This window comes from Tursiops truncatus, chromosome 1, assembly GCF_011762595.2.
Source record: "Tursiops truncatus isolate mTurTru1 chromosome 1, mTurTru1.mat.Y, whole genome shotgun sequence".
Classification (NCBI taxonomy): domain Eukaryota; kingdom Metazoa; phylum Chordata; class Mammalia; order Artiodactyla; family Delphinidae; genus Tursiops; species Tursiops truncatus.
The window spans coordinates 22,753,753-22,770,124 of NC_047034.1; the positions used below are offsets into that span (position 1 = coordinate 22,753,753).

At 53.6% G+C, this 16,372-nt stretch overlaps 2 protein-coding genes across 4 annotated transcripts; both read right to left on the reverse strand.

Moving 5' to 3' along the window:
* Positions 1-221: 221 nt before the first annotated feature.
* PYCR2 (pyrroline-5-carboxylate reductase 2) lies at positions 222-4,364 on the reverse strand. 3 transcript variants are annotated; one of them, XM_019920580.2, is made up of 7 exons: positions 4,129-4,364; positions 3,758-3,828; positions 2,578-2,757; positions 2,262-2,483; positions 1,952-2,044; positions 1,603-1,754; positions 222-954 (listed from the first exon to the last, which is right to left on the reverse strand). In XM_019920580.2, exons 1-7 carry the CDS (start codon positions 4,193-4,195, stop codon positions 789-791), a joined length of 951 nt encoding a protein of 316 aa, XP_019776139.1. In that variant the 5' UTR covers positions 4,196-4,364; the 3' UTR covers positions 222-788. The 3 variants fall into 3 exon arrangements, with proteins under 3 accessions (XP_019776139.1, XP_004325368.1, XP_073657099.1); XM_004325320.4 differs by having other exon boundaries at positions 1,603-1,766; positions 4,129-4,362; XM_073800998.1 differs by lacking the exon at positions 3,758-3,828 and having other exon boundaries at positions 1,603-1,766; positions 4,129-4,363.
* A 6,685-nt stretch (positions 4,365-11,049) lies between these two features.
* On the reverse strand, positions 11,050-14,448 carry LOC101327238 (left-right determination factor 2-like). Its single transcript, XM_033847541.1, has 4 exons — positions 14,199-14,448; positions 12,858-13,104; positions 12,419-12,661; positions 11,050-11,413 (listed from the first exon to the last, which is right to left on the reverse strand). Exons 1-4 carry the CDS (start codon positions 14,446-14,448, stop codon positions 11,050-11,052), a joined length of 1,104 nt encoding a protein of 367 aa, XP_033703432.1.
* Positions 14,449-16,372: the final 1,924 nt, after the last annotated feature.

Below are 16,372 nucleotides of genomic sequence, written 5' to 3' on the forward strand. Positions count from 1 at the left end.
TGAGCTTTGGCCCATCCTAGAACACAATCTCCTAACCCTGACCCTGACCCTAGGGGCCGGGCTGGAGCAAGGTGTCATTACAGCTCTCAGGGCCTGGCCCCTTATTTCCTCTCATCCCTACTTCTTGCCTTTAGGCAGTACTCTCCCGAAGCTGGAGCACCTGGAGAGGGCCTCGAGTTCTCTAGAATGATGACTTAAGATAAAGCATAAGAAAAGCAGGGTAATAAAAAATAAAGCTTTATTAAAGCAGCTAAGCTTAGCAGCACTGAATAACACACTTTCAATGGTATACCTCGGAAGCAAGAGTTAAATAGAACAGTCTAATAGGTGCATTTCTGATTAACTGTGATCATTCTAAGTCACTCTCTTCTTTTCCATTTACCGATTCAAAGAGAAAAGCTCTTGTCATGTTTTGTACCTCTTACCTCCTTGACTTGGCAACAAACTGACCCTGCATTGGGCTCCAGCCGGAGGACCCCAGTTGAAGGGGTCATCAGCTGAAGGTCTCCAGACCTCCCTATGGAGCTGGGGCTCTGACTGGAGTCCCAGCCTCTCTCTCCCGTAACCGTGTGAGGTGTGCAGGGCCGCATCTGGTTTCCAGCATCCACCACCCCTTCAGAGCACCTTCTAACCAGAGACAGGAGGGGAAACTAGTGCTGCTTGGTCTGAACAGACTTGAGGAGATTTTATCACAAGGACCTGAAGACTGACTGAGCCTACCCCTGCACTGCACAGCGTCCCTCATCCGAGGGCTCCGGTCACAGAGAGAAGGGCAGATCGAGGCTGCCTTAGTCTCTTTTGCCTCCTGGGACTGGGCTTCTCGTGAGGAGCTTCCCTGAGCTGGAGGGGGTCAGTGAGGTCACTGTGCGGGAGTCCAGCTTCACTCTGTCCAGGAGGGTCTTCTTGAGGGCAGCTGGGGAGATCTTTTCTTGGTCGGCCATGGACTGCAGCTCTCTGCAGACAAAGCCCCAAGAGGTTGAAGGAGGAGCCAGAGCTGCATGAGGCTTCCCCATTCACTTAACCCCCAACCCTTGTTGACTTGGTACCAGCCAAACTTAGAACCCCAAACCAAAAACTCCCCTAAGCTTCCTAGAAGTGCTATTTAACTAAGTAGGGGTTACTACATAGATGTAGAGCTTTAAGTGTTATCTGTGATCAGATGGGGAGAGAGAGTGTGGAAAAATCACAGAACTGGAGGTCAAAGACTTGAGGTCGAATCCTGCCTCCATCACTTACTAGCTGTTTGACCTTGGGAGAGCTGTATCTCTAAGCCTCGACTTCCTCATCTGTAAATCAAGCTAACGCCAGCTATCAGAACTGTGTGAGAATTAAATGAAGGCCTACAAACCCTTACCTAACAAAGTCTAATAAATCGTGGTTATTAACAGAGCACATAAAAATAAATAAGTTTAAAAAAAAATTTTAAATTAAAAAAAAATAATAAATTAAAAAATAATAATAAATTAAAAACAAAACAAAACAGAGCACAGACTCCAGCATTGGTAATGGGACCAAAGAGGGCAGATTCTGCAAGACGGTGTGCAGCCCATACTGGGGCTGGCTGGGAGTAGAGGGCCTGGGCAGAGGAGGAGAGAGACCCACCGTGTTTGGATGCAGGAGGCCTCAACTGCGTTGATGAGCAGGGAGCGGAAGCCCCCGCTCTCTAGGACGTGCAGGGCGTGGATGGTGGCCCCCCCAGGGGAGCAGACATTGTCCTTGAGCTGGCCCGGGTGCTGCTCTGAGTCCAGCAGCATCTTGGCAGCCCCCTAGGGCAGGAGGGAAGCATTAGAGCAGAAAACTGCTGGTGCCCCTTGAGATGAGCTTCTCCACACCCACTGCTCCTCCCCAATCCTTATCCCAGCTTCCCAACCAAGCCGTGCCCCGGCCCAGTGACCCCTAAGAACCCCATCCCCACACTGTGGTCCAGAACACGCAGGTGGAAGATACTGACCAGCAAGGCCTGGGCCCCCAGTCGGACAGCCAGGCGCCTCGGCAGGCCCATCTTCACCCCACCGTCGGCCAACGCGTCCAGGGCCATGAACGCCTGTGGAGACACTCACTGAGCCCTGGGGCAGCAGGCACTCAGGGGCACCCCCTAGGGTCTACTTTTCCTGATGACTGGAACTAGCTCCAAGGGTTGACCTCCTCCACCAGCCTGCCTTGCCCAAGAGGTGGGTGACACCCCCAGCCCAGGCCCGCCTGCCAGCCCATCTTGCGTCCCTGGGTCCCCGGAAGGCTGCGTAAGTATATGAGGGCCTCACATAGGCAGGCCCGCTGCCGCTGAGCCCTGTGACAGCGTCAATCAGGTCCTCCTCCACCTCAGTGCAGAAGCCCACGCTGCTCATGAGCTGCTCCAGGAGCTGCCCATCCTCCACCAAGGCATGGGTGCCCGTGGCGTACACTGTCGCGCCCTCTCGCACCAACACGGGCGTGTTGGTCATGCAGCGGATCACCTTGGGGGCCGGTTGGAATGCCATCAGCTTCTGGGGTTAAGGCAGAGGGCCGAGTGAGTGGCCAGTCCCACTAGCACCCACCCCTCCTCCCCTCACACAGGACTGCCAGGGCTGAGATGGGCACCTTCTCGACAGAGCTGATGGTGACACCTGCCGCGCAGGAGACCACAATGTGCCTGGTCTGAACGTCGGCCCCGATCTCGTCCAGGATGAAGGGGATGATGTGTGGCTTCACGGCTAGGAACAGGACGTCACTGTGCCTCACTGTCTCCTTATTACTCCGGGTCAGGTTCACACCCATCTTCTGCGGGAGGAGACCACTGGGCTCACAGTGTGCAGCCTCACTAGGCCCAGGAACTCCCAAGGAGCAGCCGAACCCTGCAACAAGCCTGGAATTCCCTGCCCCAGCCCCTCAGGGTCTGCCCCTACCGCCACCGGCACAAAGTTTTCCAATGTTGCTACCGGGCAAGTGAGCATAGGTGCTGGATGCGGACAAGCTTCCCCATGGCAACCAGGAAAAACCCCATCCCCACTTCTCTGGAACCCAAGGCACCCCTCTGCCAGGTAAGAAGTCTCCATGGCTGGAAAGTGGCAAAGGGAAAGGTGAAATGCTAGTAGTGCCCAATGGTCGGAAGCGAGGCAGTATTCCAACTCCAGACACTTGTTCATCAGAGTGCAGTCTCTGTGTGGTCCAGGGGTGGGCTGGAGGATACCCATCTCTCTAAGACTCCATACGGAGAAACAGGGCCCTCCAGTGCTGGTAACGTCAGCCATCCCAGGCACAGACACTGCCTGTCGCCCGCCTCATTAGACATCCTCTCCCACACTGCTCAAGTTTGGGGTGAAGACTTGGGATATTCTTTTTTTAGACAGAGGAACAACTAACCTGCCAGGTTCTTTCCCAACACGCTCTTTTATGCCTCAGAATAATTCAGCTAAGTGGCTATTGTGGTCTCCATTTTATAAATGAGGAAACTGAGTCTCAGAGTAGCCGAGGACCGTAAGGCCACTTAGCCAGTGGATGAAGAAAAGTGAGTATTTTATTGGATACCTACTATGCGCCAGGTGCTTTCCATACATAAAACCTCAACTAACCTTCTAACCACCCCAGTATCTGGATTAGAACCCAAGTCTGTCTGCCTGGGTGCTCCCACCACCCTGAGCTGCCCCATGGAAGGTGGAGGATTATGCTCCTGGTGGGTAGGTCAGCGCCGACCATGGACCAGCACAGGGGCTCAGCTCATCAGGCCATCCTTCTTCTGGGCCTTCACCCTCTTCCCAAGTTACCCCCCTGCCCCACCTACCCTGAGCGCGGACACTGTGGGCAGGTCCATGTCCGGGGAGCTGGCTATTATCTTGTGAGCCGACAGGATGCCTGGAGAAGACAGGGCTTTTCAACTGGGGATCATGCCCCACCCGGTTCCCATGCTTTCCCTGGGAAAGCAGAGTCAAAACCCACGACGTTCTGACCGTTGTGGAGACGGCTGCTAGTGTCCTTCTCCCCGCTCAATCCCTTATGCGGGCATGACTCTCTCGCTGCTTAAGAGGAGTTTCCTCTCCCCCAGCAGACACAAATTCCCCTTTCTTCATTCATTCACGTTCGTGGGGTGGAGGGCGGTTCACAGGGTAGGCTAGGAACCGTCCGCACATCCGCCTCCCGCCTCCAGGCGCTTACCTGCGGCCGTGAAGCCCCGCGCCAGGGCACAGGCCAGCTGGCCAGCGCCGATGAAGCCCACGCTCATGGTTCCAGGCTCTGCGTCTGCCGGGCCGCCGCAGAAGTCGGCTCAAAGGTGCCCTAAAAGAAGAGTGGAGAATGGAGGGCCCAGCGGGCGCAGAGCCCCGGAGCCGAATCCCGGGAGCGGCCCGCAGCTTCCGGGCCGGATCCCGCCACCCCTCCTCATTCACACTCACCGACTGCGCCGCAGAAGCCCAAGTGTCCCCGCCCCTCCAGGGCGACCAATCCTTGGCCGGGACGAGGCCATGTGCCCGCCTCCTGAGCACGGGATTGGCGGGTGGAATCTCGGACGCGGCGCGTGAAGCCGGGATTTCCGCCTCGTGTGGGCCCCAGCCCTGGGGGCCGGAGAGCCCAGCTGTTGGAAGCCGCGTGGGGCTCAGCGCTGAGGCCGGTCAGAGGTCTGGCTAATGTATCCTTGGTGCTGGCCATGAGCCGCACCTCGAGGGCAAGAGGAGCTCTCCAGGTTGCTGATTTGAGGGGACGAATGTGACGCTCTTGGCGGGCTTCAGACAGGAGCTTGGGGACCTGTGGGCTCCGAGCCAGGCGCCTCGGTGCGCCCGCGTTGGAGCTGGGAGGCCCCCGGCTGCCGCCCGCTCCCTCCCGGCCCGCGCGGGGAGGCAGCGGGGGAGCCGCGGTTACTCACTTGAACTTGCGTGGTTCACGCGATTGGTCTTATTAACTAGATTGCGAATAGGGTCAGTTCCTCTGTTTAGGAAATGATGGGCTCCTTAGAGCCTGACTAAAGTAACCCCGACCACCGCCACTTGCTTTAAAACGCTCCACAAATGTGATGTTTACGTTTTCATCAGTAGTAAATATAAGTACTACGGGGGACAGGTGACAGAGGAAGGAGATGGCATCTCAAGAGGGAGGCGTCTCACAGCAGGAGAGACAGTTGGTTCACCACCGCCTCTATCAGTTTTTCTACAGGCCTTTCCGTATAATCCACACCCCACCCCCAGGCTTTCTGCAATGTTCCTCCAGTTGATCACGTCCAGGAGGACAAGTCCCTGGTTCTTGAGTTTCTGGACCCTTAAAAGTGAGGACCAGGGACTTACCTGGTGTTGCAGTGGTTAAGAATCCACCGGACAATGCAGGGGACACCGGTTGGATCCCTGGTCCTGGAAGATCCCACATGCCCACATGCCGCGGAGTAACTAAGCTGGTGTGCCACAACTATTGAAGCCGCGCGCCTAGAGCCCGCGGGCCACGACTGCTGAGCCCGCGTGTCACAACTACTGAAGCCACAGCAATGAGAAGCTCGTGCACTGCAATGAAGAGTAGTACCCCCCTTCCTTTGGCAGCAAAGAAAACCCAATGCAGCCAAAAATTAATTTATTTTTGAAAAGTGAGGACCAAATATTTACTGTGAAGCAAAATTACATTTCTATAACTTTCTCTGATTAGGAAAGTAATACATGTATATTGAGAAAAAATTTAGAAAATACGAAAAAAGGAAAAGTCAAAATCACCCATAGCCACACTTCCTAAGGATCATTTTCTGCAGACATTTTTTGTGTGTTTCCTTACACATTATTTTGTATGCATACATACCTTTTCCATCGTTGGAAATAAATGATATACATGTAGTTTTGAAATTTCTATACTAGATATACAATATTTTCCAATGTCACTGAAAAGTTATTTAAAACAAGATTTTAGTGACTACTTAGCCTTCCATTAAATGGATGCACTGTACTAATTTAGCCATGCTCTCAAAGATCAGCATTAGGTTTATTCATTCATTCAATATATATTTATTGAGCCAGTTTCTGGGGATCCAGCCACGAACAAAACAGACAAAAGTCCTTATCTTCATAAAACCTACATCAATTTTTAAATTTATTGTTCATACTACTGTGAGAAAGTCTTTGCCTAACTCTTTGACTATTTCCTTAGCTTGGATCCCTGAAAGTGAGATCTCGTGGTTCTGTGTATAGAAGCCTTAAATGCTTCCCGTAGTGGCCATGTTGCAGCCCCGCCTAGTTGTCACCAGCGTGGGCTCTGACACCAGAAACCCTACAGCTCACACTAGCTGAAGGAAGAGGGGGACTTATGACACAGCCCTTAGGAAAGGTGCCGAGGAGCTCACTAACCAGAAGGAACACCTACATCACGAGGACCTTGGGGACTGGAACCAGAACTTCCTAACGGTGCCTGTGCTTCTGAGGGATGCTCGGGTTCCCCACGGTCCACTGGGAGGCTGCAGGGCCCCCTGGCCATCTGGTTCTGGCCTGCAGTACAAAAGGTTGTGCGCCGAGTGTGTGTGTGCGCGTGAGTGTGTGTGTGTTGGAGTGGGGTGAGGTGTAGGAGACACCAGTATCTCACACCTGTCAGTCCCCTTACACATCCATCCCTTACCTGATTGCCTTGGTAACTCCTGCCTCAGCTTCCAGGAGTGGAGGTGAAATATGAGGAGGACTGGAGAGCCTGGGAAAGGAGGCCGAGTTGGTGGCCCCCAGTGCTGGCTTGATTCCCAGCCAGGGCAGGCCACGTAAGACAGGAAGCAGCCAGAGCACTTGGTCCTCCTGACTAAGCTTGAACATGTGAACTCCTGACCAGAAACTGGCTCTTTTTTTTTTTTTTTTTTTTGCGGTATGCGGGCCTCTCACTGTTGTGGCCTCTCCCGTTGCAGAGCACAGGCTCCGGACGCGCAGACTCAGCAGCCATGGCTCACGGGCCCAGCCGCTCCGCGGCATGTGGGATCCTCCCGGACCAGGGCATGAACCCATGTCCCTGCATCGGCAGGCGGACCCCCAACCACTGCGCCACCAGGGAAGCCCAAAACTGGCTATTTTTAGTGGTACTTTGTGATCTTTTTTTTCCCCAAAGTTTAAAGTTTATGCGTACGAAGTTTTAAATATACATTTTAATTGTAGGCAGTCCCATTTCATTTTCTTGTAATGACCTTGCTGATTCTAAAGGCTCATTTCGTCTGCACAGCGGCCACTTAGGACATACCCTCAGGAAGCCTGGTGCTGCCATCCTGCCATGGACATATACTCTCCTTCTCTGCCACCTGCCTTCTTGGGTGCCTACTCTATCACTTTACTCCATCTGAACAGACAGAGAAGTCCAGAGAGAAAACGGGGAGTTCACTAAGCTTCCAGGACTGCCCACCTCACTCCTCTCCTCTGATCCTCGCATCCACCAGTCAGACGGGTTGAGCTGTTCCTGCCCTTCCTCCCTTCTCACCCCCAACCCCACGGTCCTGCCCCCTCTTCACCTCCAGCTGTCCCAACAAAGTGGACAGTGCTTCATTTCTGCTTTCACTTGTCCAGGTTCTTCACTCTCAAGGCTTTCAGAACATCCTTCCTGGTCTGTCTCTGGATAGCAGGCTCATCTTCCTAAGAATGGAGATGATTCAGGGAATGAGGGCGAATCCTGAGCTGCTCCCAGCCAGTCAAATGGCAGGTCCCCTTGACTCCTTCCCGATATAGGAATCTCCAGGGAGTCACACTTTGCATGCATATTTGCCTTGTTGTTGTTGTTCTTTTTTTTTTTTTTTTTTTAACATCTTTATTGGGGTATAATTACTTTACAATGGTGTGTTAGTTTCTGCTTTATAACAAAGTGAATCAGCTATACATATACATATGTTCCCATATCTCTTCCCTCGTTGTTGTTGTTCTTATACCAATAATCCATGTTTACTGTAGAACAATTAGAAATTAGATCAAATGGAAAAATGAACACTGCCTTTAATCCCACCACCTAAAGAGAATCAATGTGACTCTTTTGGAATATGACTGTACACCTCTTTTTCATATGTGGTAAGGCACACCTTAACCTTGATTTTTCTTTTTCTTTTTTTTTTTTGGCTATGCCACGCGGCTTGCGGGATCAGGCTTTTTCCCCGACCAGGGATCGAACCTGGAGCCCTTGGCAGTGAGAGCGCTGAGTCCTAACCACTGGACCGCTAGAGAATTCCCTTAACCTTGATTTTTTAAAACAGGTACGTACTCCTGTTGTATGTAAACAGGTCAGGTTGTGTATGAACAGGAGATTCAAAAACCGAAACAATTTTGTTTTAGGATGGTGGGATTATGGGTAGTTTTCAATTCATTCAAAATTAGCTGTAATGTTGTTACTTTATTCAGTGGAAAAAAATTGTAATTACAGCTCACTTCTAATGGGATTTGGTTCACTGTCTGTATTAGTTTTCTGCTGCTGCCGTAAGAATTCACCACAAAGTTAGCAGCTTAAAACAAAACGGATTAGTTATCTCACATTCTGTGGGTCAGAAATCTGAGTGGGCCCAACTGGCTTCTGTGCGCCGAATCAAGGTGTCAACTGATCTCGGTTTTTATCTGGAGGTTCTGGGGGGAAATCGGCGTCCAGTCTCATTCAGGTTGTTGGAAGAATTTGGTTCCATGTGGCTGTAGGACTGAGGTCCCTTTTCCTTGCTGGCTGTCAGCTGGGAGTCATTCTCACCTTCTAGAAGTTACTCACGTTCCCTGGCTCATGGTCCTTTTCATCTTCAAACCAGCATGGCGGATTGAGTCCTTCTTAAGCTTTGAATCGCTTTGACCTCCGCTTCTGCCTCATCTCTCCTGCCTCCAGCTGGAGAGAGTTCTCTGCTTTCATGTGATCAGATCGGGTGCACCTGCATAATGCAAACCAATCTCCCTCTTATTTTTTTTTTAATTATTATTTTTTCTTGCGCTACGCGGGCCTCTCACTGCTGTGGCCTCTCCCGTTGCGGAGCACAGGCTCCGGACGCGCAGGCTCAGCGGCCATGGCTCACGGGCCCAGCCGCTCCGCGGCATGTGGGATCTTCCCAGACTGGGGTACGAACCCGTGTCCCCTGCATAGGACTCTCAACAACTGCGCCACCAGGGAAGCCCCAATCTCCCTATTTTAAGGTCTGTAAACTTAATTACATTTGCGAAGTCCCTTTGCCATGTATCAGAACATACAGTTTCTAAGGATTGGGGGGCATGGACGTATTTGGGGAGAACATTTTGTCTACCACATTGTCTCCCTGTGCTGATGAGCACATCCTTACTTTTTGAAATGAAGCCGATTTCCTAGGTATTTTTAGCTCACATGGGCTGATGTGAGCAGGCCCATCCTTGCCACTGATTGCATGTGACTGGTTGGGAGTCCACAGACCATTTAGAGCCACAGATACGTCACTGAGAAGCTGGTAGAATTCTTTAGATGATTTCGATAACCTTCTTGTAGAGAAAGCGACTGTATGCCCTGGTACTCACAACATGCCAAGTGGCAGTTCTTCATTTTGATGTCTTATAGAGGTAAGATAGCCATTTACAAGTCAGAGACAAATCTTCTCTCCCCATCTCCAACAATATTCTTGCCAAGTCCTCAAGTCCTGGCTGTCCACAGACTAGCTCCTTTTCCCCTTTGTTATTCAGTTGCTATTAATTAGCTTTGTACACCAAAATAGAAAATCCATGAACTTCAATAAGTCAGGCATGAGGAAACCCCATTGAGCGGGAAAGGTAAATGTAGGGGAGTTGCCAGATGTGGCAGCTTCCAAATGACATGTTAACTAATGCCTGTGTCATCAGCAGAGCATGGGGCATGCTGAGCTCTACCCCATAGATTTGCATTGCCTCAGCCTTGATTTCTTCATCTGAAAAATGGGAATAATAATACCTACCTCAAGAAGTAGTTGCAAGAATTAAGTCGTATAATGTGTATGAGGTTGCCTAGCATAGGTCCCAGGTTCAGAGTGAATGCTCAGTAAACATTCGCTTGCCTTCCCTGTCCCCAGAACCACTAATACAATAATTGTTTACAATACTATTTTTGGAATGAGAGTTGGAGGGATATAAATATTACAAATAAAAGCAGAATCTAAACCGTTATTACAGTCTTCAGCGCCACCTAGGGGTTGGGGGACCTTGGTCACGCCCATTCTTCAGATCCTTATGTTGCTCTCATTCCCCATTATTGCTCCCTCTCTCCTACGTCAAGGACACTACAAATTAAATACAGAGACACAGAGTGAAACATCACTTTTATTTCAGCAGATTATCTACATTCGATTGTTTTCTTTTTGCTAAGTTAAAAGAAACAAACACGTAAATACATGTGGGTTCTGGTGATAAGTTCTCTAAAATAGTGGGGGAAATAACCTACGTATGCACAGGCAATGCTCTGTCTCTGGAGGAGCAGAGGAGTGGGTGAGTTTAGAGCTGTCTGATCCCCAGGGCAATGAAGTCCTAGAGCTGAATCCCAAATCCTCCTTTTTAAAAGGAAATGGTGGCCCAATGGTGTCTGCATTTGTTTGAGGTCACAGTTTATGGCCCTATTAGATCCAGAAACCAGGTGTCCTGATACCCTGTCCACTGTCCCTAGCCTAAAGCCCTTCATCCTCCCTTCTAGCACTCTCTCAGGGGACTGGGGACCCAAGTATATGTACAAAAGCCCAGAGTGGATCAACATTTTGGTGAATGGGGCTTCTTTTTAGACCTCCTCCCTACCTAGGGGAAACAGAGGGATTTTTTGTTTTGTTTTAATTCATCATCTAATAGAGTAAATCAGTCGGTTTTCCCACTTCTCATTGTGGGGTCTGTTGTCCCATACTCGGTTGAGAATCTGCTAGAGAACAGAAGCTCCTAGCCGACAATCTGTCCCTGCTCAGCTATATCCTTTAACAAGTAGGCTGGGATTTCCCTCTACAGCTCCGCAATCGGGTTGCATTAATTACTCATGTAAGTGCTTAGGGTGGGTGACGGACAGGAGAGCAAGAAATGGAAGAACACATGAGACAGGTAAAATAGGGGCACTCAGCTGGGGCAGGGGTAACTTGCTAAGTAGAAAATTAAGACCTATGTTAAGACCTGCTTTGTGCACGTGTCTAGTCAGAGCCTCCATGGCTGCACCCCACACCTACGGCTCCAGCTTCCTCGGTACAGGCGCCCCATCCGAGGCACAGCTGCACTTCTGCACCCTCATGTTGGGCAAGCTGACCACCTGGGGCCTGGGCTTGCCTCCCTCCGGGATGCTGACAATCATGGGCAGCGAGGTCGTCTCTGAGGCGATGCACTGTCTCGGCCCCAGAAATGGCCACTTGAAGGTCAGGGGCTCTGGGGGCTGCTGGCAGGTGCCCACACACTCATAGGCCAGGAAGCCTGGGGGCTCCAGGACCCAGTTCTCAGCCCACTTCATCCCCTGCAGGTCAATGTACACCTCCCGGCGGCAGCAGCGGGTGCCCTCGGTCGCTGGTGCCTTAGGATCACAGTTTCCCTGAGCTCTGTGGGGGGCAAGGAGAGGCAGAGTCAGAGGTCAGCTGGGAGGGCAGAGGTCAGCTGGGAGGGCAGAGGTCAGGGAGCCCAGGGCGGGGCTTCGTGGGGCATCTGGAGGGAGATTTATGGTCCATCTCTTGTTATGTTCAAAATGCTGGCTATTTGTGATAAGTGGTGAATGAATAAACACATCCAAAACATAAATTATAAATCAGTTACTGTTCACTAAAGGTTTCCTATTATGCTAGGCACTGAACTAAGTACTTTACATATATTATCTCAGATGATACTTGCATTTCATCCTCAGATGAACCTTGAAGAGGTTCCAGTATCATTCCCATTACACATGAGGACACAGAGACCCAAAGGTGTTAACTGACATGCCAGAGTTCCTGCAGCAGTAGAAGGCAAAGCTACATGGACCCAGGCTGTACGATTCCAAAGCCCTGTTATTAATCACCCTACTACACAGCTCCATCCACTCCAAATAGCTAACTTGTCCCAAGAAGAAAGAATTCACCAATGCCAGAGGAAAGCTGTTTAACCCTAGTAACCGCTAATGCTAATATTTTTCAAAGAATTAATCAGGGAAGAGGGTGGAGTGAAAACAGATGATTACAATAATGTATACGTATCAATGACAACATAAAGCTCGTTGAAAATACCTGAAGTTTTTTGGGTTTTGGTTTTCAGTTTTTGGTTTTGTTTGTTTTCTTTTTGCCAGTTGGTTGGCTTACGGGATCTTAGCTCCCTGACCAGGGACTAAACCTGCACCCCCCTCACCCCCCGCCCACAGTGAAAGCGAGGAGTTCTAACCACTGGGATGCCAGGGAATTCCCTGAAGATATTTTCAATAAAATATTTGAATAATAAAAATTCCTACCATTAGAAACTCTTAACATGTAGTGGGGAATCAGTTGCATCCTGGGGCTATCTGCATCTGCCCCCCAGCTTGTCCCCGCCACAGTGGGCCTGGACCACCCAGTCTACTAGAGTCCTGGCCCTGCACCTACCCGTAATCCCTGAGGTCCAGGGTGTGCAGCTCCAGCTGGGGCTCCCGCTGCCCGGCGCCCGAAGGCCCCTGCGAGGCGAAGCGGACCAGCGTGTGGGCGCTGGAGGCCAGCGGGCCCAGGTGCTCCCGCTGCACCGACACCTGCAGCAGCAGGGACTGCCGGGGCCGGCGCAGCTGCTGCCAGAAGTTCACGGCATCCGTCACGTCCAAGGCCTTCCAGCCGCTCTCGTGGATGGACACCAGCCTGCGACACCACACGGAGACACGGGCCCGCGCTGAGGGGTGGGGACTGGGACGGCTGGGGTGGCCCCGGGGGGGGGGCCCTCTCCCACCCTTCTCCTCCCCCTCCCCTCCCCCCCAGGGGCCCCCCGCGCCGCCCCTCCTCCCCCAGGGCACCCCTCCTCATCCCCCGCCCCACACCCCAGCCGCCACCTCCCCACCTGGAGTCGATGAGGGAGGTGCGGTTGGAACCGTCATCGCGGACGTGCAGCCACTGGACGGTGACTCGGGCGCGGTCGCTGCGCGGGAAGAGCCGCTCGTGGCTGCGGAGCGCGGCCTTGGGAACCGGCTCCTGGAAGAGGCGCAGCACGGCCTGCACCAGCTCGCTGTGGGGCGGCAGCCGCTGCTCCATGTCGAACACCAGCAGGTGCGAGGAGACCTCGGACACCAGGAACCTGCCGGCCACCTCTGGGGACACGAGCGGGGTCAGCGGGGCCCCTCCGGGCACCAGGGGAGCTCTGAGGGTGGCAGGGCCACTGAGGCGGTGGCCAGGCAGGGAGAGACCAGCCCCTGTTCTGTCTCCCTGGGCCAAGCTCAGTCACCTGAAAATTCCCCTATGTGTCTGGGCCTTGTTTGTAACAATCTCCGCCCAGCAGGAAGGCTGGCAGGGCTGACAGGCCTACCTCAGCTGAGATGCTGACGATCAGAATCCTCCCCTGGGGGCACCTGGCCTTGGGTCTAGCGCTGGGCACTGAGGAGGTGAGTCCAGGCCCAGGGAGGTAAGAGGCTGAATAGGACTCAGGATGGCTGCATCCCTGACAGCTGAATAGCTCGGCGTTACGCTACAGTGTTGTCCCGACACCTTTTCATCCACAATAACGCACTTTAATATTCACAGCGCCGGGAGATGGGTCAGCTACAGTCACACCAGTGCTCCGGAGGAACAAACAGAGAAGCAAAAAGATGATTCTAAAACCATTTGCTCGGGCTTCCCTGGTGGCGCAGTGGTTGAGAGTCCGCCTGCCGATGCGGGGGACACGGCTTCGTGCCCCGGTCCGGGAAGATCCCACATGCCGCGGAGCGGCTGGGCCCGTGAGCCATGGCCGCTGAGCCTGCGCGTCCGGAGCCTATGCTCCTCAACGGGAGGGGCCACAACAGTGAGAGGCCCGCATACCGCAAAAACAAACAAACAAGAAAAACCATTTGCTCAAGGTCAGGCTACTGGTGGCAATGTGAAAACGGTACCCCGGAAGCCCTGACTCTACGCCTCTCCCTGAGACTGTGCCAGGGTTCTCGCCACACCCACACGCTCCCATTGGCTCTGCTTTCTCTTCTCCATCCTCATCTTCTCTGATGCCTTAGCTTTGGCCCAGCTCCTCCTGGCCCCGAGCAGGGGGGCCCTCAGTGCAGACAGAGACCAGGGGCCCGGGCCCAGCCTTCCTCACAGTCCATGGTCCCTCCTCATCGCCCTGTGGACCCTGCGCCCCCAGACCGCCTCCCCAGAGCAGCCCCCCACCCCCACCCCGCGAGGACCAGGCTGCAGCAGGGAGGGAGGGCCTCACCTCGGAAGTTCTGGCTGAACCTCTTCCCCCGGGAGCGGGCCCCGTGGCTGCGCTGCAGCAGGGCCACGTACTGGGCCCTCACGTGGGCAGGGATGATCAGCCTCTCCACATCAGCCCCGTCCAGGACGGGAGCCTCGCTGAGGCGCAGCTGCCGCAGCAGGCTGCCCAGGACCCGCTCCTCGGTCAGGGCCGCCCCGGGGCCGGCCAGGGGCAGCGCCCAGAGCGCCCAGCAGAGCCAGAGGGGCCGCATGGTGCTGCTCGGGAGACGCAGGGGCAGAGCGGACGTGTCCCCGGACGAGGCTCCGGGAGGGTCCCAGCTGGGTGTGCTGAGGGCCAGGCTGGGCCAGCTTTATAGCCAGGCCTGGGCTGGGCCTGGGTGGTGGGAGGGAGGGAGCCCGGGAGGGAGGGAGGTCACACCCCTCGGACCTCCTGGGAGTTCAGCGGCCAGACAGGTCCCTGAGACCCGAGGAGGGGGCTGTCTAGAAAGGGCACAAAGGGCTGTCTGGATGCCACACGGGCCTGGGGCCTCTGACCGCTGCTGTCTGGCAGCTCAATAATAATTTTAGTGCCTATTGAATTTGCCTGACCCCACCTCAGTCCTAGTCTATGAAAAAGTGAGCCTATTCTGTGGAAACGAGCGTCCCACTAGCCGGCTGCTTAAATCTCTTTCCTGCAGGCCAGTCTGGGTCTAGGTTTGCTCACTGAGAGGAAGGAGGGAAAGTGTTCTGCACTCCTGCCTGTTCTGGTCCAGGCCCCGTTCAGGGCACTTTCACAGAAGCCCCTTGAGTCGCCTCCCTCCATTCTCCAGTCCCTGCAAGCCCCCTCCCGCTCATCTCCACAGTCCCTCAGGTGACCCCGTCCTCCCCGTGACAGAAGGAAGCTAGACGCTATCAGGACAGGGAAGCTGGCAGCTCGGCTCTCTGCCAGTCCCAGGAGAAGCGATTTCTGCACATGTCTGTGCAACCACAGGACTGCAGTGAGGGAGCCCTCAGGTGCAGCATCCTCCTGGAGAGCCAGCCCTCTGCACGGTGAGCCGGCCGCGGGCTCACAGCAGCAGCGCAGTCTGAGCCCAGGTCATGCCCGGATTCAGAACAACGGAGCTGCCCAGAGTCACGTGGGTGGGAGCCCCCAGTGCCTCCTCGAACACACATCTGCAGCTGGCTGGGCTCAAGCAGGGGGCCTGCTGCTCGCTGGCTATTTGGCCTGCTAACAAGTCCCCTAACTTCTCAGCGTCTCAGTTTCTCCTCTGAAGGAGGGGGCGATGACAGGTCTACTTCACGGGCCAGTGTGAAGATTGAGTGGATTACACGCATAAGACGCTGGGTGCAGTGCCTGGTGTAGTGAGCACCCTAGAGGGTTTGCTCTGGTTCCATCTGCCTGCTCTTGCAGTCTCGGGGGCACCTTTCTAAAAATGACGATGACAAGAAGAGCAGTCATTTCCTGAGTGTCGCTCTGTGCCAGGCAGTGTTCTGGGTCCTGGACGTGTATTCATAACAGCCCTAGGAGGCAGGTGTCAGCATCTGCAGATCTTCCAGATGCGAAGTCAGAACACTGCGCGGCGAAGGAACCTGCCTGCGCTCGCTCAGCAAGTCCCCGACGCCCCTCCTGGCACAGGGGATTTGAGTATGCGCAGGAGGAAGCCTTTCCCGAAAGGAGACAGCCTCACCTCCCCCTGTCCTGTCACGTGGGAGGTGAGCAATGACGGTGGAAGAGGACGGCGGTTGGGGGCCGAGGGGCCCAGTGCGCAGGGAGCACCCCTGAGCCCTTTCCCAGCAGGGGGCACTCTGGCCTCCTCTGTGGGTATGCTGTGTCACTGACAGGTCTCTCACGCCAACCCCCTGCCTCTGTTCTCCTCACATGTCCCAGGCAGAGGACGAGAGGACCTTCTGGTGCTCGAGGGCGGAATTCCCCATGGATGAGAGCACAGATTGCACCATACGCCTATGTGCGTACATATATAGAGATAGATAGATAGACGTATGCATATACCTGCGCGGTGCATTTGCTTGGGTTTTAGTAGTAAGGTGGGGGGGGCTTTGAATTCGAGGAAGGGGAGAAATAATAATAACGCTGATAATAATCATAATGGCTAATATTGTTTATGGGCTGCACACTGTTCTGAGTGTTTCATATACATTAACTCTTTATCCTCACAATTTGCCATGATTGTTCCC